This window comes from Drosophila miranda, chromosome 2 (assembly GCF_003369915.1).
Source record: "Drosophila miranda strain MSH22 chromosome 2, D.miranda_PacBio2.1, whole genome shotgun sequence".
NCBI classification, from domain to species: Eukaryota; Metazoa; Arthropoda; class Insecta; order Diptera; family Drosophilidae; genus Drosophila; species Drosophila miranda.
The window spans coordinates 32523590-32544961 of record NC_046675.1 but is presented as its reverse complement, the minus strand read 5'-3'; the positions used below and the strand labels follow the sequence as shown (position 1 = coordinate 32544961).

Sequence of the window (21372 nt, the reverse complement as noted above, 5' to 3'; positions counted from 1 at the left end):
GTAGGGGTTCATCATTGCCTTTACATCGGATATGATTCCTCGACTGGTCTACCGCAACTATGTCTCCAAAGATGGCACCCTGAATGGATACCTGGACTTTACTCTCTCCGAATTCAAAGTCTCCGATTCACCCACTTTGTACAGCCTCGCAGGCGATCTCTCCAATATCACATCGTGCAAGTATGGCATGCACTCGAGGATTTGCTTTATGGAATGGGACACTAAAAGGGTTTTGTTTCTTTCAGATACACAGACTTTCGGTTGCCGCCCTCATCGCCGGATAAATACAATTTAAGCAGCATGTTTTACATCATTTTGGCCTGTCGTTTGGGCTTTGTGGTGGTCTTTGAAGTGAGTTTCTGTACTAGAAACTTAGGCAGAGAAGCAGTCCACCTTTAATCTCATTTTATTTACCTATAAATGCTTTAAGACAGCTTTAAAAATCAAATCCCTCAGAGATACTTAGTTTCAGGCATTGAATGTATGAGGATTCTGTTGAATGGCTTCAATATTCTCATTCGGTGTAGACTTTAGCTTCCGATAGAGCGCATAGATGCCATAAGAAAGCAATGCATTGAGCACTTCATAGAGAAAAATCAATTAAAATTCAAATTAAGGATATAAATCATGTGAAAGCCTACCTAAAAATACGCCAAAGATGAGACTACGCGCTATCCGACGATCCACTGCGGCATCGACTTCATCAATTCGGAGTTCCAGGCTCACAAAAATGCCAGTTTCCACGGCCATCGATAGATAGGTGTTGATCAGCCAAGGGGCAATGCAAATAAGTCGTTTCTGCAGATAAAATCAATCATTTAGACAGAGATTATTCTATATTTTTAGTGGTATGCCCTCACCTGCTTAATGCCATCGACTAGGAGGCAGGCCACTGCCAGATTTATCAATGCCTTGACCCAAATAATGAGTGTGGCAGTCATGTAAAAGACCTGCGAGAATTCACGCACCCAGAGATAATCCACTGGAAAAGGTTTTCCTTTTTAGCATAGAATTAAAATTAGTTTTTCTTTATGTTTTACCCAAAGTGGAAACGAATGTGCCAAAGGCACTCAAGGCCTCCACATCGTTGGTCTGTTCCCATCTATCGATATCCAAGTAATCAAAGTACAGATAATAGGTAGAGGGACCGAGTATGCTCAATGCTATAAGGATGTCCAGGATGGCTATGCTAAGACCCACTGAGGATAGGCTCAGGAATTCAAAGTATTTCATTTTGAAGGGTTTGAACTTTGGAAATTGGTAGATAAAAGCCTATTATTATTAATTTTTGTTAGTTTTTTAATCCTATATTCCTTTGGTTATCCTTTTTGCTATCACACACACGTCCGCTCGTCTCGAAGTATTCAAAGCCACTGTCTGAAATGTTCCAACTTTCGTGCAGAACTGCCAATGTGCCCTGCCGGCCAATTATCCATTTAGTTGGCATTCCATTTTATTCTATTTTCAGTTTCTTGACATTTTGTCTGCTGCCTCTCTCTCTCGCTGGTTATGCTGCTGCCAAAGTCCGATCTATGCTATGTTGGGGGTGCATGTGCTGGTTTCATTCGATATGGGGTTTCTTTTGGGAAGCGAGTGCGTTCCCAATTCCCCCGAAAATATTAGGGTTGAGGCTAACACCTGTCTTAGCCCTTCTTAGCCAATTGCATTTACTGTCGCTTGAGAGGAGAGGAATAGGGCTTCTGCTTCTGGGGGCTGTGACCCCAAAACGAACGACAAATCATGGACAGGTGATGACATGATGATGAAATATGGTTCTTCGTTTCTTTCAGAACTTTGTGGCTCTTGTGATGATTCTGGTGCGCTGGTGCATACCCGACATGAGCGTGGAGCTAAGGGATCAAATCCGTCGCGAGGTCTATGTCACCAATGAGATTATCATCGAGCAGGAGGCACATCGTGCGCGGTTCGGTAAGGAAACAATCCCTCCTTATAGATTTTTCTTATACTAAAAGTGTAAATCTTTCTTTCAGAGCGCGCCAAACGCAGCAGTTCGGTTCTACAGACCTCCCCCGAACAGGAAGTGGACGTCTCTTCGATCCAAGAGCCCAATGCCAAGTTCATAAGCATTGAGAAGCTGCTCAGCGAGAATCTCACACAAGTAGAACTCGATGCCATCATCCATCTCTCGGATCCTCTCACAGGCATTGCAGGCGCAAACGCCTAAAGGAATGCTCCTCAATATTGTGGCACAAATGCAAATGCTCCTCAAACTGAATCTCTAGCCTTAAGTTTCGTTTAAAAGTGATTCATTGTGTTATGGATGTTCCTTTCAGTCACTTAATTAGCCTCTAATTTTCGACTCTATTGTTGATTTCGGTTGTAAGCTTTACTCATTTGCACAATTGTTATATAGGTTCATCTTTTTTTACTACAAAATGCTTTAAAACAGACTCAAAAGTAGTATAAGGAGTGCCCTCCGCCCCCCCAGTGAGTGCCAAATAATTGGCAATTAATCTCCTCCTTAGTGAAGGAATCTCACCAAATGTTATAGAACTCAGGCTCTCTCTCTATTTTATATGATAGAAAAAATATGTATATTTATGGCATTCATCGCAATGATGTATATTGATGTTGGTATATTGAAATCTCTATTTAATGTTGGATAATCATAATAAAAAATATATTTTAAATGAAACGATTTTCTGGAAACCATTTTGGAGGTAGATTCCTATAGATTCCCAGGTATATATTATATATTTAGGAAGATAAGTCGCTCAATCGCTTGTAAAACATTGTTTCAGTTTCTAAATGCATTATTCGATGTATTTATCAAGTTCGAAACAGATTACTAAAGAGGTTTATAGATTACTAGCTTGATATTGTTTCAAACCACCATAATCCATAGAATTACTTCATTTGTATCATTATGCCATTGAAAAAATGATTTAGGGAATTTCTCTGAAGCTTTATAGAAGTGAAAAACCTCAAAAACGTATAATACTTATATAGATTCCAATTTGAAGAATCCCAGAGCATTCGTTGGGGATTGTATATAAAATATTATGGCCTCTGAATATCTGTTCTCTAAACGCTTTCAATGATAGCCTGTATCGATATCCCCTACTATTCTCATAGTAGCGCTCTGTGACGCCATCGACCAGCCCTGGTTCTCCCGCCATCCCTCTTATTAATTTTTTTTTTCTTTTAGCCAAAGAGCGTCATGGGGCAATGGCAAATGGCGCAACAAGCATGCACTTGTGTGCCCCAAAGCATGAAAAAGTTCCCCCAAAAGTGTGCGCTCTCTCTCTCTCTCGTCGGCTGCGCATGAGTCGCATTAATGACGTCACTAGAGAAAAGCGTGTGCACGTCGTCGGGGCGGCACGACGCCTTTCAGCTGTTTTTGCCCGCCAGCCAGCAAGCACATGGCGTTGTCGATGGCGATGGCGGGCCATACAAACAATAAATTTTCATTCGTTTGCCTCGTTTTCCACAGTGCAGAGTGCCGCCGCCGCCGCAGAGAAAAGCCCCGCCGCACGGACAAGCGCTCGCTCGCCCGAGAGTGATACGCGGCATTTGTCTGCTGTCCCGGTTATTCGATTCCGGTTTGGTAGAGGTTGGCTTTCAGTTTACTTTACGGATTTTCCGAGTCAACAACGCAAGCAGGACCGAACGCCATGCGGGGTTCGATGGCCGTTTGCCGTTTGCTGTTCTCGTTCCCGTTCCCGTTGCCGTTGCCACTGCAGTTTTCCTCGTTTTTCCGGTTGTTCTGCTGTGGCCAGTGTGCAGTGCCTTCCTGGTGCCTTTCCCTAGGGACTGACTAGTGTCCCGGCAGCTTTCCAGCGGGTGTCCATGGGTCAACGCTGAATCTTTTGGGTGAGTTATGACTGCAAAAGCTTCTGCTACTAATTTACTTTTATTATAATCCTAATTAAATGACACGGAAAACGTTTTAGAGCGGTTCAAGTCATGAGGTTCTTTTTTGTGGTTTCCTCACAGCTATCGATTTTTGTAGCCGGCAAAACTAAGTATTTTCAAGCAAAGAAAACGTGTCGTTTGATCCCTCTACCTCTGCCTCTCCCTACCCATCTGAGGATGTGGGATTTGCGACAGTTCCAGTGTCCTTTGTGTCCTCGGAATGGCAGGAGGAGTGCATAGTTCTTTGTTGTATTGTGACAGCCATGGAAATCCAACTAAGGGCCAACGATACCCATCAAAAGCGTTGACTGCCATCAGCAGCAAAAGGTTCCTTGACCTTCCGCAAGGCTAAAAAACGATACAAAAGAACAAGAATAAAGGAACAACTTTTGGGGGCCTCCTAGCCTTTATGTTAATGATGTTGATTAATTTATTGATTTAATAGAAGAAAAACCTCCACTTAAACCATCTGCCACTCCGTTTTCCGAGAAAATTTAATATTATTTCAATAATTACACAAGAGAAGTGCCAGTACCGTGCCCCGCGTGGAAACGCTTAAGCAAAGTCGTTTCAATTATTTACTTGGGATTTGGTTGCCCGCCAGCTGTCGTGTGGGTCGTGGTCTCTAATTACCCTTCGGGTCTATCAACCTCTGACCCTCTTCCTGCTCGGATTACACACTCTGGGCTCTGTACACACATGGACTACCTCCTTAAAAGAGTGCTAAATAATGCAAAAACATGTCCTAGTCGTGGGAGGTTGGTTGGCATGCCTGGTATTCGTGTTGTTCTGTTTATTCAGCGCCTGGATCTACTGTTCTGACATTGAATAATGATGTGCTGCTGCTGCCTGCTGCTGCTGCCTGCTGCTGCTTCTGCTGATGTTAATGCTTTTGGCAGCATGAATATGAAATGAAACACATTTTGACAACCTTATTCAAGCAAATCCATTGGGGATAACCTCTTTCTTTCAGTGAACTCTGATGGAAAAATCACCCATACGACAGGTGTAATGGGTTTCTGCTCCCAAAATTATCTTTAAGCTTGGGATTTTTTATTTTAATGGAACAATCATCAATTAATACATCATATTTAACCTTTGAAATGTCACTTATCATGCCAGAAACCGCTTGTATCTGAATATTTAGCAATAATTTCATCAAAATTACGTATACGCCATGCTGTTCGAACGGAACATTTCCGGTGAAATAAAATGGGGTGCAAAAAACTGTGCAACAAATTTGCTAATTTAATTTATATTTCGTACACTTTTGTAAGCATCATCTGTTCAGTAAGTTCCCACATTTTATATAAGCCCATTCCTTCCACATTTTATGTGTAAAAAATCAAAGACCCAAGCAGAAACCGAACACTAATTGCTTTGATGGGAAAAAACAGAAGCCAAACAAACACAAAACAGGAACCAACAAGTGGAGGATAAATGAATGAATGGATGGATGGAATTTGGAAAGGAATCCATAGCAACGACTGACGCATGGAATATTTTGTCATAATTTGACGGGCGGGGGGTCGGGGTCTGGTTCTTCTCTGTATGCAATTTTCTACCCGAAACTTTTCCCTATATATCACCATGCGGCACGCGATTTGCCTGCTTATAAATTATAGCAGTGTCTGCTCTGGCTGTGTATATTGTGACTGTCCTTGAGTTATTCTATAAATAGAATTCCCCCTGCAGAACCCCTCAAAGACAGCGATGTCAAGTTCTATGGACGCACGACAGGAGACCGAGACCACCTCTCTTTCCCCTTGGATACCAATGGGTCCGCAGTGTGTCCGTTTGGTTAGCACAATTGTAAAATATATTAGATAGTAATTTTCACTTCTTATACACGAGAAAACACCACGCACAATGCGCTCTGATGATTTATTGCCTCTGTTTCTGCGAGTATTACTCGGACTCCTCTGTTTTTGATTGCCTGGGTGAAAGCCGATCGGGTTTCGGTATAAAACAATATAAGACCCCTGCCCTGCTACAATCTGCGTCATTCGAAGGCTTAATTAATTTGTTATTTTGCATCGCATTCGCATCCAAATTAGCGGAAACATAAATCGAAAGCCGATAAACAGAAAAACCCATCCAAGCATAAGCATGACTAATTTTGATTTAAGTCACACGAATAATTCACAGAGAATTATCCAGAAAAGTTAGAGCTTATTCAATGGTCAGGGAAATTAATTGAATTAAATGAGAAATGGGAACGTTAAACATTAAAAATAAGGATTTCTGTATCACATTTTAAATTAAATTTATGTATCTTCATCTTCCCTCATTCCCTTTGCTTCATTCCTCCATTTTTAAATCATTTTCCCAATCAATTATCTCTTTGAATAGCCAAAATCCTCTTTAATCCCCAGGCATTTCACTTATTTCTTCACTTCCTGAAACCTTCAACCATCAATATTCCCCCTATTTTCTAGCCACAAATCACTTTGAAAGCTACTTCTAATACCTCATTGATACTGTGTGGTGATTGTTAAACAAATTAAACTGATAAGTGTCACACTTTTGAAGGCAAATAACGAACACTTCTTATCAGTGGACATTTGTTTGCTTCAGCAATTAATGAATGAATATAGTAGAAGCGAATGAAAGATGGCAATTCAAGAAATACATAGTATGTACATATTTCCCAAATTAGTTTTCTAGATCCATACAGAATTATATTGACAAGCGAAACTGTCGCATTTGTTTAATATCGTGTATAATAATTACAAACAGATGTTGCAGAAGGCCTTGAATTGATTAAATCAAGGGAAATGTTACGATATCTAAGCAAGGGCATTCGTTTATCGTCATTATTAGCAATGATATGATGTAGTAGTCTTATAAAAACTTGAGTTTAATGGTCTAAAAGGATCTAAAGTGCAAATATAGAAACGTGTGCGTCTAATTATATTTATATAGAGGTAGTAGCAAATGCGATGAGAGTCAACAAATGAGTAAGCAGATTCATTGGACGCTGCCAAGAATTCAAAATCCCACGAAAATAAAACATTTCTGTAGCTCAATGTGAAGGTCGTCGCTAGAGATGGCAGCGTGAGTTGATTAGGAAGCAAAATGTCTGATAAGAAATAATTTCCCCAAAGTACTGAGATTCTTTCTCTCTATATATTTTCCATTCCCGAAATTTCTTAGATACTCAATGTCAATGCGGGCTTTCTATCATGCTCTGATTTACGAGTCACGCGCCCACCTCTAATCAAAGTCCATGGCAACGTCTCTGCTCTGCCGCCAGGTAGAGTGTTTATCAAAGTTACGCTCTTGTCCGAATGAACGCGGTGAATGCTCTCAAACAAATCGCCTCGCCGCACAAAATAATTAAATCAAAAATTGTATTTTGATTTTTGTGTAAAGACTACACAACTGCTGACGTCATCGGTGGGCTGGGGGAAACAAAAAAACAAAACATAAAAATCAAGCGCAAATTGAACCGGTTCCGTTTGGTTAATTCGAGCAAATATAGCGCATCCACATAAATTATTAACAAAGAACTGCATTAATCAGTTTCCACTACTTATTGCTGCACTACTCTCTCTCTCACCTTTTCGCTGTGCGTGTGCCTGGGAGGGGTAGAGACGAGGGTTAATCCTAGTAGCGGAAGATTTTTGGCCTACCTTTCCTCCCTCTCTGGGGTTATTGCGTTGTTTGGTGCAGCGGAGAAAACGCATTGCCGAAATTCTTGTTGCGTAGTTTGTCGAACTCTAAACTGGGGTGGGTTGATCTCAAACGATGCCCTGATATTCCAAGGTGCATTTATGCACTTATGCAAGGTAAGGAATTACTTCATATTTTACTAGATCCTCTTTTGTTCTCTTTGTGTCAAGGGAGTACGGTCCTGTGAGATATGCGGCCTCGAAAAACTAGGAAACTTTTACAGGAGAGATGTGAAAAAGCCTCACCTCATTTAAATCAACCTTGCCAACTTCACGCTCTTAATCCCTCTCTCAATCTGCACAACCACCACCAACTCCGCAGGCGATCTAAAACGCAGTTTCGCTGCACTCTCTGTCGCTCCTTAGCATTACAGGAAAGGAAAACAACAAAGGAAGCGAGCAGCAGCAGCAGACAGCTGAGCGAAAAGCAAAAGACACAAGGAGAGGGAGAGGGAGAGTAAGTGAGCGGCAAAGAACGTGAGAGAGCATTACAAAATAAATTAGAATATGATAGTACCCAGCACTTGCACATTGCAAGCGGGGGTATGTTGGACAGACGTTGATGTGTAAAAGAAAGAGGAGAGGCAATAAAAATAGATAACTGTTGAGAGAGATTTGTAAAGTGACCCATATTAAGGTCCACTCTTTATGCTTGGAATACTTTTTACACTATTTCAGCATGTACATACCTATGACACTTCCTGCCATTACAGGTCATCTGGCAGTCCTTACACTTTCCTTGCTGCGGGTACTTGTTTTAGTTTTTCTTTGCCAAAGTCATGGCCGATATTTTGAATACCTGACGGGCGGCGCGAGCATTGGCGAACACTCAGTCGTACAACGGACGGCACTCACACGGGCAGCAGGCCATACAAAACAGAAAATAGAAAAATAGTGTAGCATACTCGTATAGCTAGCATATATAGCACACGCGACGCGACGCGACGTTCAACACGGAACGGAACCGTCAAACTGTTGCTGCAGTTCAATGCAAGTGTCGCCACGGTACGGGACGAATGGTAAACCGTAGTGCAGAATTGTATAAGAGGCAACAAACTAACGGCAAATTGATGGGATTTGAGGAAAGGAGAGGTGGAATAGTAAGACGAAGCCATTCTATGCTTAAACAATATCCCGAAGTGCAGTGCTATGAAATTGTGTGTGTAAATTAACAACAATTAATTGACGACAATTGAAGTGCAGTTCGAGCAGGAGACGACAGGCAGCAACAACTGCTGCAGCAGCATCATGCAAATGGTTTCTCGCAGGCGAGTGGAAAGTTTCCGATTCTCTGTTTCAGTTTCTTTTTCCGTTACGCTTCGATTTATTTATTTTGCACATTTATTTGGTCGCCAAGAGATTGGGGAGGTCTTATAAATAGCAATTAATGAATTTATGCAATCGTCTGCGCCTGTCACTGTACATACTCGTATATCCTATGTGAAAATGCACGCGTATCGAGGAAACGTTTTCTATTTGGTTTTCCCCTACTTTCCCAGTGCCCCCACGAACTGGTTTCGATTTAGTTTTCTGGATCATGACCAAGACAAACACAAACACACACACACACACACACACACACACACACACACATATATACGTTTCTCTGGCCTTGGCCAATATTATAATAGCAATGTTGGTCCACAAAGTGGCAAAAGTGGCGCTCTAGGGAGGCGAAGGAGGAGCACGAGCGCGAACACTTTGAAATGTCAATGGGCGTTCCGCTGTTGTGTGCACAGTTTCCCCTGAGAAGGAGAGACTTTAAAGACTCGAAAATGGGAAAGTTTATTGTGGGACAAGGAGCTGACGGAATTAATTAAAGAAAAATCGAATCTAAGGGGGAAAGGACGGAAATACTTTGTTTTCTGCTTTACTACGAAGCCCAGGAATTCGATTAGATAGAATGAAGCTCTTCCCAATTATCAATCAGTTCTTTAAGTAGATATAAGTTGAGCCTAAGAGTGCTCTGCCATCAGAGAAGTACATTCTCTGGGGGATTTAGAGTGCTACCCAAGCAATTATAGGTGAAAGGAAACGCAGTGATCGGCGGTGAACTATTATCTTGGACGTCTACGACTGGGGAACCAGTTGGATCTGGTATATTATTTTATATGCATATACTCGTACAGATGATAATCTCGATTGCTTTCGTGGAAGCAATCTCCTTGGACTGATCTCATAACTCGTTTCGGAATAGCTGAGATTTGTAACTGGTTTCCTAGACAGCCACCAGCCCCCCATGGACTAATGACATTTGACCGATACGATGCCAAACTCTAATTCAGAGGAGTGTCAGGCCAGGGGGTACTCCATCCATAATGATTGATGCCTGAGGTTTGCACTGAACTTGTTTTTTCTGGATCCACCAATTATGCGCATAGCTTAAAGAACAAACAAACAAATTGAACTCTAAAAAAATACAAAAAATGTTGTCACGTTTTTGACTCATTTATTTTCAATGATAAAAACTCATAGATTTCTATTTGTCTGTGTGTGCGTGTGTGGCACTGTTTTTTCCGCAAACGATAAACAAATATATTATATAAATTTTTAATGCCGGAGACGTCGGGCGCCCATTAAAAATCGGGTCTCTCTGGCGTCCCAAAAGTTTTGCACTATTTTTATTTGTGTTCAAAGAAGAGTTGTCCAACGTGTTTGGTGCCCCCCCTCCCAAACGATCGAAAGTGTCTCCACCGACTGTAAAATGTTAATGGGGGTCTGGTCTGGGTGTGGGGTCTGTTTTTGTCTGTCTGTTGTCTGGCAATCAGCTGTTGTGCACGCACGAACATGATTCAAAAGGTAAACCTTTGTTTATGTCGGTCTCGATCCGATTCATACCAGTTTCGGAAGTTCTCTGTTTTTATGGTGGCACTGGGGTACCGGGTACTCGTATCCCCCCTCTGATTAATTTGTTGTGGAATATTTCCAATGTTTATGCTGGCGGTACAGTCACAGCAGCATCGCATCGATCTCCTCATGCTAAAGGGTTGGGTGCGGGTCTGCGTCGGCTGTCGCTTATGACATCATTTGCATAGTGCCCTGCCCGTAGGTTCAATTGTCTCCTGACTCGACACTTTCATTCATTCATTCATCGATTTGTTTATGCAATAATTGATTGTTTGTTTGTTGTTTTTTTGAGTTTGAGTCTGCGGCTTTCTTTCTTTTTCTAGCGAAATAAATTTCAAGGCTTGCGAGGAGGTTCCGTGTGTGTTTGTCGCTGGGTCAATGACCAAAAACTTTGGGCGGAAAGTTTTCAGGAAATGATCCAAGAATCTCAAGATGGAATTTGAAAGGTTTTTGACTGGTATTTTTTAGATATAGAATGATATTTCCTGTTCTTTAGGGGAATGGCTATTTATAATCCTAATAGAATAGAGTACATGGAAATTCATGGGATTTTGGGAAGAATAAAGAATAGAAACAACGATTATATGGCTATCGCTTTCTGGCATTTTCTTTGAATTGTTATATATTTCATGGTTTTTGAAGGTACTTTTATCAAACCTACAGAATTATCTTCTTTGGAAGCAATTCGAGTACTAATAAACCTGAGAGATAGTAATAAATACAGATACACATTCTGGATAGAGCAAAGAACACAAAAAGTGATTACCCCGCCACTTGTTGCTGATTATTGGAAAAATGTTGTGTGGGGAAGGCCAATCTCCAGAGGGTAATGGGGTTACTAGAGAAATGATATTTCGTTCTTTTATAGACCGAAAGAAGCTGAAGAAGAACGAGACTGAGCATTGCTGACGCCATTTATCGGGCGATGCGAGCATACGAGAACGTACGAAAATTGTACATATACATAGTTCGCTGTATGGCTGATTGTACGAGTCATGAATTCGAATGCCTCGAATGCCTCGAATGTGGCTCGTAATTGGTTACAACTGACACAAACCAGTCTGGTTCGGATGGGCCAACAGCACCCGACTCAACGATGACTTTGACCAGAAACAGAGAGAGAACCAAGCGAGCAAGAACGAGAGCCATGTAGAGAAAGGGGAAGGCAGGGAGTGCTTTATCAATGTTTTTGCACGGTGTGTGTCCTCTTATCAGTGGGAGGGATCTTTTGCGGGGGGATTTCTCAGTGTTGCCAACGATTTTCTATGGAAGAATTTTGTTTCGTGCAAATTTTGAGTATTATGTTCGGCATGAAAATAGTTGAATGTTGGATCTTTTGTATCTGTAGAATTACAGAGAGCTATAAGCCTTGTGGACTTTTGGATTGTAAAGATATATCTGTAGATAGTAGATAATATTGTTTATAGCAGTACTTTGAGATCTTTAAATATTGGTTCTCTTTTATGACAGACCCGCATTTGAATCGAATTTAAATCCCATCTCCGTCCGTCACCCCTACCTCCCTGAATCATATTCCCCCTCTGATAATCGTTTTTGTCACTTTCATTTATGTTTCCATGGGGCCTTAATTGATGCCAACAGTTCTGTATGCATTCATATCTATTTATAATGGAATAATAATATCCCCGCAAGCAAACAAACAAAAGAAATGTTGTCATAAAAGATTAATCAGCGAACATTTGAATCAATTGAGAAATTGGATCTGTTGCGAGTATTTCTTATCTGCTGGAGAGTCACGTCACCCTATTGCCAAGCAAAAGACTTGCATGTGCATTTCCGTAATGGAAGAAAGAGAGAGTGGGAGTTGAAACAAAGACAGAGAAAGAGGCGGGTCTATGGCTGCAAGCGAAAGGGATAACATATCTACTACTCCAATCAGAGAGAGCATCAGAGAGAGAGCACCACTGACGTTTGCTATTTTGCACTGAGAGAGAGAGACGTATGTTCTGCTGCTTGGCAAGAGAGCGCGCCACAGTCGCGTTGGTTCTTCTTTAAAGAAAGTGCAGTGTAAACCTTTACCATTTACAAGTACATTTACAGCTCTCAGGCAGAGACCAGGCAGAGGAGGCACACGCGAAAGCGTTTAAAACCGCACACATTCGTTGAACTTGAAGTCAAACCGTTTTCAATTGTCGTCACGCGAGCAGCAGCCGCAGCGACAGCAAACGCAGCGACAAGATCAAGCGTGCAGGAACAGCTGTTCGCGCGCGAGAGAGAGAGAGTGTGGGAGGGAGTGCTGTTGCTTTTGCTCTCGCCAGCTTTCGCCCCGCGACAGGAACCGCCACAGCGGCAGAAACAGCTGCAAATACAGCGGAAAATCAAACATAAATCCACCTCAAAAATCAACGCAAAATGTGATTGTTCATAATAGATACTAAAATATTATACTATAATTAGTAAGTTCAATCCTTGATTACTATTATTATAAAAAAACATTTTCGAAATATTTCGCAAGTTTGTGTGAAAATAAAGCACCAGCAGACCACAATAACACGATATTTGTGGGTCGAATTTAAAGTTTTTGTGAATTTTAAAGATTTCGAGTGCTAAAAAAAGATAAACCGCGATTCAAGGACCTTAAATGTGGGATTTCCGAAAGTGTTTTTGGGCAGAAAATAAGAGAAAAAGTATTAAAAGTGCTGAAATACAAGACAAAATTAAATAAATCTCTTCAATAGTCAAAGATTTTCTCCTTTGTTTGCTTTTGCTCCAAAATAAATCTTCAACTATAGTTCAAATTGGCTTAACACCTTTGCATAAGCATAATCTATTCATTATTTGTATTGATTTATTAAATTAATACACAGCCAAAGAGTTAACGCCTTTTGGATTTTTTGTGCACTTGTTGTTGTTGTTTCTTTAAGTAGGTGTAAAAGTTAGATAGGGAGTGTAAATACGATGATTGTAGGATCAGATCAGCCAAAAGTTGAGCCAAAGATTAGTCATTCAATGAAATTCAATGAAAATCCCCTCCAGTATAAGCTTCGGATAACATGTCGCATGAGTAATATGGCGATTGTCTTAAGAATTTCCCTAGAAAAAAGACTTGTGCGGCTAGGGCTTTTCTTTGTTCTTTTGTTGTCTCTCGTAGACAAAGAAAAATGCAAGGGTAATGTTTATATTGGTATGTATATTTCCCCCCCGATGATCCATTGAATCCATTAAGTAGCAAAAAGTACAGTTGCCGCAGAAAAGAGCGAAGCACGTGTTTGGTGAGGGGAAAGTGCGATATGGCATTGACTTTTGGATCCACTACGCCACGTACTACTCACAGTCATGATCGTATTAGTTCGAGTACTACTCCCTCGTTAGCACTTTCCCCTCCCCTCCCCTCTCCACTAAGCCGCGAACCCCAAAAATTGTCCCATATGTCTGCGGCTGCCGCTGCTGCTCAAGTGCTCCGATGTCTGCCGCCTTTGGGCCATTATCTAATCGCAGTAGTAGTGGGTTTGCCTTCCATCTTTTTGTTGCCTTACCAAAAGTTTATTGGCTTATAATTGCATTAGATCATTACACCTGCGCTTTGATTTCCGATTATTGCTGCGTTATTTATGGCTTTCTGTACTTTATCTACCAGATTTTGAAGTGTCTTATACATTTACTCGATTTCTAATTCAGAGAAAGTTCTTATGGGAACACTGAAAAGGGAATAATTTATTATTATAGCTATTTTCTTGGGGCTTGAACAAATAATTGCCTTAAGAGTCACCATTGTATTTCTCTAATCATTTGAAGGTTTTAAAATGACCGCATACTTTCTTTATTATCTATTAAATATTAGAATAGTTTTTTTCAAGATTATCTTAAATAAATTCTTCGACAATTGTCAGCTTTTTGTTGCTTGAAATTTGGATTTAAATTTGATTTATATTCGGCTTATTTTCGATCTCTCCGATAAGTACATAAATGTTTTCCGCTTTCTCTCCAATATTCTCAAGGTTCGCTTAAGGTTCGCCAAAGTTTCGTTTCTACCTGAAAATTCTTCATAAGGAGTCCCCACATGTTTCGCCACCTTTAATCTCCTTTCCTTCAAAGCCCAAAAGTCGATTGCCAACATTCAAATTTGTTTTTGATTTAAACTTTAAGATAGCACAATGTTTAAAAATATTTATTCAAGACCAAGATGTCTTCTCCCACCCCAGGCCCACAGCAAAGTGGTTCTATGCTTAGTCTCTAACTAAATAAAGATGGTTTATTTATTTACCCGTTGCTCAAGGCAGTAGCTTTTGCGGTTTTGTGACAGCCAATTTGTCAAATGTTTTCGCTGGCGCCGGCTACCCCAAAAAAACCGCATTTAAACAAAAACAAAAAAACCAGCAAAAAAGAAAGCGACCTCAAAAAAGTCCCAAAATAAGAGACCAATAATTAATACATGTTACAAAATGGCCAGCTAATGCAACGTTTAGTATAAACAATTAGCAAAATAATCAGACCATGAATCAGCCCAAAGGAATATCCGCTTTTAGAAAGATACTCGTATATAATCGTAGGATATATCCAGTGACTTCTATTATTGTGAGCAGAAATTGCCTAATCTTCAGGCCAAAAATCGAAGCAAAAGATAAACCGCAAGAAACGCAAAAACGTAACTTATTTATAGGGCAACTAAATAAAAGACGACTCATCCGATTCGTACTTTGAATTTGTTTAAACAATTAGCAGGGCAATTTCCTTCATGGCAGAGACTCAAGAGATTTAGAGATCACAAGGGTTCGTTCGTTCGTTCGTTGGGAGGTACATGGGGGATATATGTAGGGGGATATGGGGATGTAAATCAAATCGAAATCGTATCGAATCCAATCAAGTATACGCCTTGTGCCCCGTGAGTGTGGTGCTCGTAAAAATCAAGACTCGAGTTTGCTTTTTCACAGCTTTTGAATTTAATTACGACCCGTGTCTTGTCACAGCCCCTCCCCAGCCCCATCCCACCCAGGCAGTCCCTCTACTTATCCACTCTCCGCGGAACGCTCTCTGAGCGTGTTCGAGAACAGCTGTTTGTCATTTTTTAATAAACAATCGAGTCGGCATTTGGCAGTTCAGTCTGTGAGGAGCATTCGGTGGATACACAACGCACCATCGCATCGCATCGCACGTACTACGACGCTCTAGATTGTACCGTCGGCCGCCGACAAAACGGGCCTAAACGGGTGCCCCTCACATAATTCGGCAAAAACATAAAACAAAACAGACAACAAAAAAAAAGGGGAAAACTATAAAAAACAATACTCATTCGGTTGTGGTGGCCTGTGTGCGTTGTCCGGGACAAACAAATCACTGAATAATTACTCGAAAATAGCAGAACAAACATCAAAGATTTTCATCAGTTTTGATCCGTGCGTTCCTTGAACTTTATAATATAGAATCTCTAAAGATATATACGTATATGTGGATTGTATTTTGAAAGAGATAAACATTAAGTGACAGGGAAATTCTCTTGTTTCTACGCTGCAAGAATTTTGTTTTCAAATTAAACAACATTCAATTTTTGGCTGCTTCGCTTTGGGCGGATCGTTCGTAAACAACAACACTTTGTGGAAACAACCAAATGAAGAGAAGAGTTTTCCTTTTCCCATGAATATTAAGGTAATTACAGATAATGATTTTTGAAGGCAATGTTTAAATAATATATCATCTTTTAAAGTTTTATCTTAATTGAATTTTTTGATAAGTGAAACTTGTGCCAAAGATTATGTGCATTCTTTGGGCCATAGAATGACTCGTTAAGTGATAAATTATGGATAATCTGTTGTGTAATTTTTATCTTTAAAGTTTACCCAAGACTTTCTTTGGGGACCACTTTGTGTTTTAGTGTTTTATTAATGCAAACGGATTAAATAATTAAAGGTGCAACTAAGTGGAAAACTAAAACAAAGTTGGAAGACATTGTGTGGCAGGGAATCTTTGGGTACAAATGGGGTCAGTCTTTTTGGATTTTAAGCAGATTTTTCTATAATATTTCTAAGGGATGTCCTCCTTTATGCTGGAACTGGAATAAAGTGTGACAAAATATTCATCCAAAGGGTATCTTTGGAAAAATAAATTATAAGAACTATGGATGATTTTTCATAGATTTTCTCGAGGTTTTCCATGAAATATTTTGCACACCCTTTGAATAGATTTCCCATTTTTGTACCCAAGGAATAGATGTAGAGCTTCCCCAGCAATATTTATGCATGAATGTGGTACAGTTTACATCATATTCTGAGAATTTTACTTAAGCAGCCGTAAAGCAATTAGTCTATGCTTGGAAAACCTTGAAAAACCCAACATTAAACGTGATTTGGTTTGTGTAATCAGAAGAAACCTTGGAAATGTTTTCATTTATTCAACAAAATGTTGTTTCAGTTCTTAGGAGAGAACTTGGGGCTGCGCGTGGCACTACGAATAGAAGGGAGCCCCCAATGGAGGGGAGATCGGCAAACCAGTTGCATTTAACCGAAAAAATATATGCAAATGAAGCTTTCGAAAATTGTATTTATTTATTTTAGTTATAAGAACAAACAAAAACAAAACCATGCCATGCAAAAACAGAAAAAAAACGAAAGCGTAAAAAACACAAATGTATTCCTAGAAAAAAAAAAGCAGAAAGAGAGTGATTCCATTTCCATCGACACGTGCTCTCCCAGGGGGCTCTAGAGCCCCTATTGAACGTCGATTTAGTGCTACTTGACAACAGTCTGCCCCCCAGAACACAGTCTCTACGATTAGTCAGCGATCCACTACTCTATATATTTTTAGTCGTTTTTGTGTGTGCTTTTTTTTATCAAAACGAACGTCTATATAAATATTTGTGCCCAGTGATAAGCCAGCCAGCCAGCCAGCCAGCCAGCCGACTGTTTGCTGAGCGGTTGTAAGTGATGAAATTTGGCCTTAATTTCAGTTCATTCAACAAGCCATGCCACAAAGGACACACATGCCACACGCTTGGGCTATCTTTTGGGTGTTATCTTTGGGATTAGCATACGGTAGTCACTGGTTAGCTTATAGCCCAATCAGTGATTGGATACGATCCTAATCGTTCTTCCCATATGTTTTTTTGTACGTAAGGAGTGGGGGAAATACGTTTTTCCAATTGTTTTTCTCGCTAATGTAACGATCCAAGTGTTAAATGAATCTATTTATTTGTGGATGACATTTCTATTGCCCTTTCAGAGCAATTAGCGAGCGAAAAACGTGGACTCGATAACAAATAAAAAACAATAGTTGTTGAGTCTGAAAAAAGGGTTATTAGATCATTGTTCCTAGGCATTGCAATGATTTCTCATGATTTTCCTTGAAGAACTAAAAGGAAGAAGCTGTACTTTGTCTAAAACTGCTAAAAGTTTCCCTCATTTCCAAGTTTTTTCCATTTTTCCAATGATTTTACGTGCATAAAACATTAAAATTCTATAAAAATGTGGAAAACTTTACAAATCATCCGAAATGAAATGTATTTCCTTTCCTTAATTACCTTATTTTGTATAATTTATGTGCGTTTCCGTTTAATTACCTCATAATTGAATTAATTTTCCACGGAAAGAGGAAAGATATTTTGGAATTAGCTGGCGGCTATTCGCTTTTCCAAGAAAATTTCTTTGCTTTCTAATCGCAATTTCTTTCTTTTTGATTTATTTTTGGTATACATTTAATTAATTTCTTTGTCTGCCAAGCGTCGCATATAAATGTTCTTTATTTTTATGCGATTATCTTATCTAAATGCATCCCAAAAAAAAACAACAAAATATCTTGCATCTGTATCTAAAATATATCTAAATGATATAGCCGTTCAATGACCTTTTATATATATTTCCATATCTTTCAGACAAAGCCAAAGGAACAAATGTAATTTGTGATAGAAGCCAATGTGAAGTGCACTGGCGTTTCCCCCACCCACAAAAACATCAAAAAACAAACACAAAACAGCAACAAGAACGTCACAACAACTACGTCCCAGCCTCACGATACCCTGCACATCATTAAGAGTACAAATAAAACCCCAAGGATTTCCCATTTAATTGAATTTCAATATGGATTTCGATCAGATTTTGGCCAAATGTGGCGATTTCAATCGCTATCAATTCATGATTCTTGCCCTTTTTGGCTTTATCAATATCATCGTATCGATGGTAGGTAATGCTTTGCTCTTTTGAAGATAACTTCTAATGATATTTGGATATATTCCTCCAGCATTACTTTACCCAGACAGTCATTAGTTTTGTGCCAGATCATTGGTGCTATCACGATAAGTTGGTGAATATGACCTACAAGGAGATTGCCGAGATCTATGCCCAGTTCGAGGAACCCTCGTGCACCCGCCTGGAGGATATCAACGGCCATAATGCCACTGTCAGCCAGGAAAAGTGCGAGAGATGGATCTATAACTATGATTTTGGTTATAGATCAATGAACACAGAGGTAAGAGGGCCAACGATTAAATACAGATCTACTAAAGATCAATTTAAATGGAGATCATCTTCCAAGAGACACAATTTTCACAATAGATAACCTCTATAGATCAATTGAAGTAATGATCAGCTTTACTAAGAATAATTAATGTAAGATCCACTAAATTGTAGAACCCTGGAGATCAATTGAATAGATAGAGATCACCTACCTGGAGATTAACTTTCGAAAGATCGTTTTGAGTGGGGATCAACTTCCTTATTCTCAAATAAAAATCATCTTTCAAAAGAAAATCAATATTAAATAAAGATTATCCCATGAAGATCACAATTGAAGAAGATTAAAGCAATTCTAAATAATACCTATAGATATTTTTTTATAGAGCACATACCATTGTAATGATCCTTTTCCTTTGTTTTCCTTTAGTTAAATTGGGTTTGTGATTCCGCCTACAAGGCACGTATTGGCCAGTCGCTGTTCTTCATTGGATCCGTCGTGGGCACGCTCTTCTATGGCCTCCTCTCTGATAAAATAGGACGCGTCCCAGCGTTGATTCTCTCAAATTTCTGTGGCTTCGCCGGTGACTTTTCCACGATCTTCACGAAGAGTGTAGGCACCTTTACACTCTGCAGATTTATATCCGGATTGGCAGCAGACACGAACTTCTATCTCATGTACATTATAGGTAGGAATCACAGCTAAATGAAAGAATGAATCAAACATGAATCTAACGTGAATCTTCCCCTGTGCAGTGCTCGAATATATACGCCCCAGCATGAGGACATTGGGTCTCAATATGGCCGTGGGTCTGTTCTACTGTATGGGTCTCGTGTTCACCCCTTGGCTGGCGGTACTCGCGGGCCATTGGCAGATCTACCTCGCGTGCACCTCGCTGCCCATCCTCCTGGTGGTGCTGTACTATTTCGTGGTGCAGGAGAGTGCTCAGTGGCTGGTGACGCGCAACGACATCGATGGGGCCATTGTGCGGCTAAAGCGCGTGGCAAAGTTCAATGGATGTCGCGTGACCCAGGCGGAGTTCGATGAGTTCCGACGCCACTGCCAGATGACGCGCGAGATGCAGGGCGGCGATGAGAAGAAGACTGCAACGCTATTGGACATGTTCCGAACGCCGCGAATGCGCAAGAATACGCTTATTCTGTTCTTCAAGAGGTAGGCTATAAGATATATACCATTTGATAGATCAAGGAATGATAATCCTTCTTTACAGCATGGTTATCACTCTCTGCTATGATGCTGTCTCTCGTAATGTCGAGGGCATGGGCATTTCGCCGTTCATCATGTTCTCGCTAAGTGCGTTGGCCGTGCTGCCTTCCAGTATACTCCTCGTCCTGCTGCAGGACCGCATTGGACGCAAGGGCATGGCCTCGGGCTCCCTGCTGGTGGGTGGCCTCTTCACGGCCGCCGCTGGCATAGCCATCGCATACCAGCAGCACAACCACAATGCCATACTCCTTGCCTGCCTGACGATTGCCGCAAGGTTTGGTGTGGCCATCTCCTACGAGTCGGGCTCCCAGTACGCCACGGAGCTCATTCCCACGTGTGTGAGGGGACAAGGTGTGGCCGCCGTGCATGTGGCAGGGTTTGCGGCATCCTTCCTGGCGCCCTACATCCTCTGGCTGGGAACCTTCTTCAAGGCGGCTCCATCGATCATTCTGGGAGTGCTGTTCTTTGCGGGATCCTTCGTGTGCCTTTTGCTGCCAGAGACTCTGAATAGGTGAGTGGATTTAATGGAGTATTTATCAGGAATGTGTCTAAATGTCGTACCTTTTTTGCAGGAGCCTACCCACCACCATCGAGGAGGGCGAGGTCTTTGGCAAGGGCGAGCGCATGTTTGATTTCCCGTGCCTCCAGCACAACCACGACGACGACGAGGAGGCCGACTCGGCGCTGGAGAAGTACAAGCGCAAGCATTCGCTGATCGATGCCAAGCAAATGGAGTCCTCATCGAATGGCAAGCGCAAGCAGTCCCTCATCGATGCCGATCGCGAGGAGCAGGCCCTCAAGGATGCCAAGCACTGAAAGAGCAAGGAATGGATTGTCGTTTCATTTAGTTTTTAGTTTAGCTAAACAATTGTATTTGCCTCTAAAATCCTACTCCCCCCAACAATTGCCTACGCAAAAGCATTGTGGTGTGCTCAAAAGCCTTTTCTTATATAGAGATTTATATATATACATACTATATCTTTAATCTACAAAAAACCTCTAGCTTGTAACTTTTCCAAAAGCTCCCATTGTGTATAAGAACGGAATCGTATAGTTAACACTTAAGCGGCACAAACATCACTTAAAATGAAACAATTTTTGAATACTTAATCCTAAGAGTTTTTCATATGTAAATACATAATTGTGTAAGCCTCCTTCCCTCCCCTAACTATTCAATATTCACTTCATATTATTTTTTGATTTCGATCTTTAATCAAAATGGAAACAAAAGTATCGTCTAAAGAAAACTGATAATAATTATATATCTACTATATAGAGAAACAAAAAAACCTATACAAAATCGTATAAAATATACAATGCAAAAATAATTTAAAAGAACACAAAAAAT

General features: G+C 40.6%; 3 protein-coding genes across 8 annotated transcripts in view; 2 read left to right on the top strand and 1 right to left on the bottom strand.

The window, feature by feature from the left end:
* The window catches only part of LOC108156206 (anoctamin-1), a 9151-nt gene extending 6615 nt beyond the window's left edge, over window positions 1-2536 (top strand). For all 3 annotated transcript variants that reach the window (XM_017287543.2, XM_017287544.2, XM_017287545.2), the window contains 4 exons: window positions 5-180; window positions 246-351; window positions 1791-1929; window positions 1992-2536. In XM_017287543.2, the coding sequence (XP_017143032.1) occupies window positions 5-180; window positions 246-351; window positions 1791-1929; window positions 1992-2185 (615 nt within the window). In that variant the 3' untranslated portion in view covers window positions 2186-2536. The remainder of the gene's footprint in view (window positions 1-4; window positions 181-245; window positions 352-1790; window positions 1930-1991) is intronic.
* Window positions 389-8699, bottom strand: LOC108156209. Of its 2 annotated transcripts, none has more exons than XM_033388568.1 (4): window positions 8240-8699; window positions 861-982; window positions 642-798; window positions 389-581 (listed from the first exon to the last, which is right to left on the bottom strand). In XM_033388568.1, the coding sequence occupies exons 1-4, from the start codon at window positions 8256-8258 to the stop codon at window positions 469-471; spliced, it is 411 nt and encodes a 136-aa protein (XP_033244459.1). In that variant the 5' UTR covers window positions 8259-8699; the 3' UTR covers window positions 389-468. The 2 variants fall into 2 exon arrangements, with proteins under 2 accessions (XP_033244459.1, XP_017143036.1); XM_017287547.2 differs by lacking the exon at window positions 8240-8699 and adding an exon at window positions 1041-1791.
* Window positions 3697-21372, top strand: LOC108156207 (organic cation transporter protein). 3 transcript variants are annotated; one of them, XM_033388564.1, is made up of 7 exons: window positions 3697-3834; window positions 18220-18523; window positions 18585-18812; window positions 19227-19485; window positions 19553-19970; window positions 20029-20535; window positions 20597-21372. In XM_033388564.1, the coding sequence occupies exons 2-7, from the start codon at window positions 18425-18427 to the stop codon at window positions 20838-20840; spliced, it is 1755 nt and encodes a 584-aa protein (XP_033244455.1). In that variant the 5' UTR covers window positions 3697-3834; window positions 18220-18424; the 3' UTR covers window positions 20841-21372. The 3 variants fall into 3 exon arrangements, with proteins under 3 accessions (XP_033244455.1, XP_033244456.1, XP_017143035.1); XM_033388565.1 differs by lacking the exon at window positions 3697-3834 and adding an exon at window positions 12546-12814; XM_017287546.2 differs by lacking the exon at window positions 3697-3834 and adding an exon at window positions 15449-16001.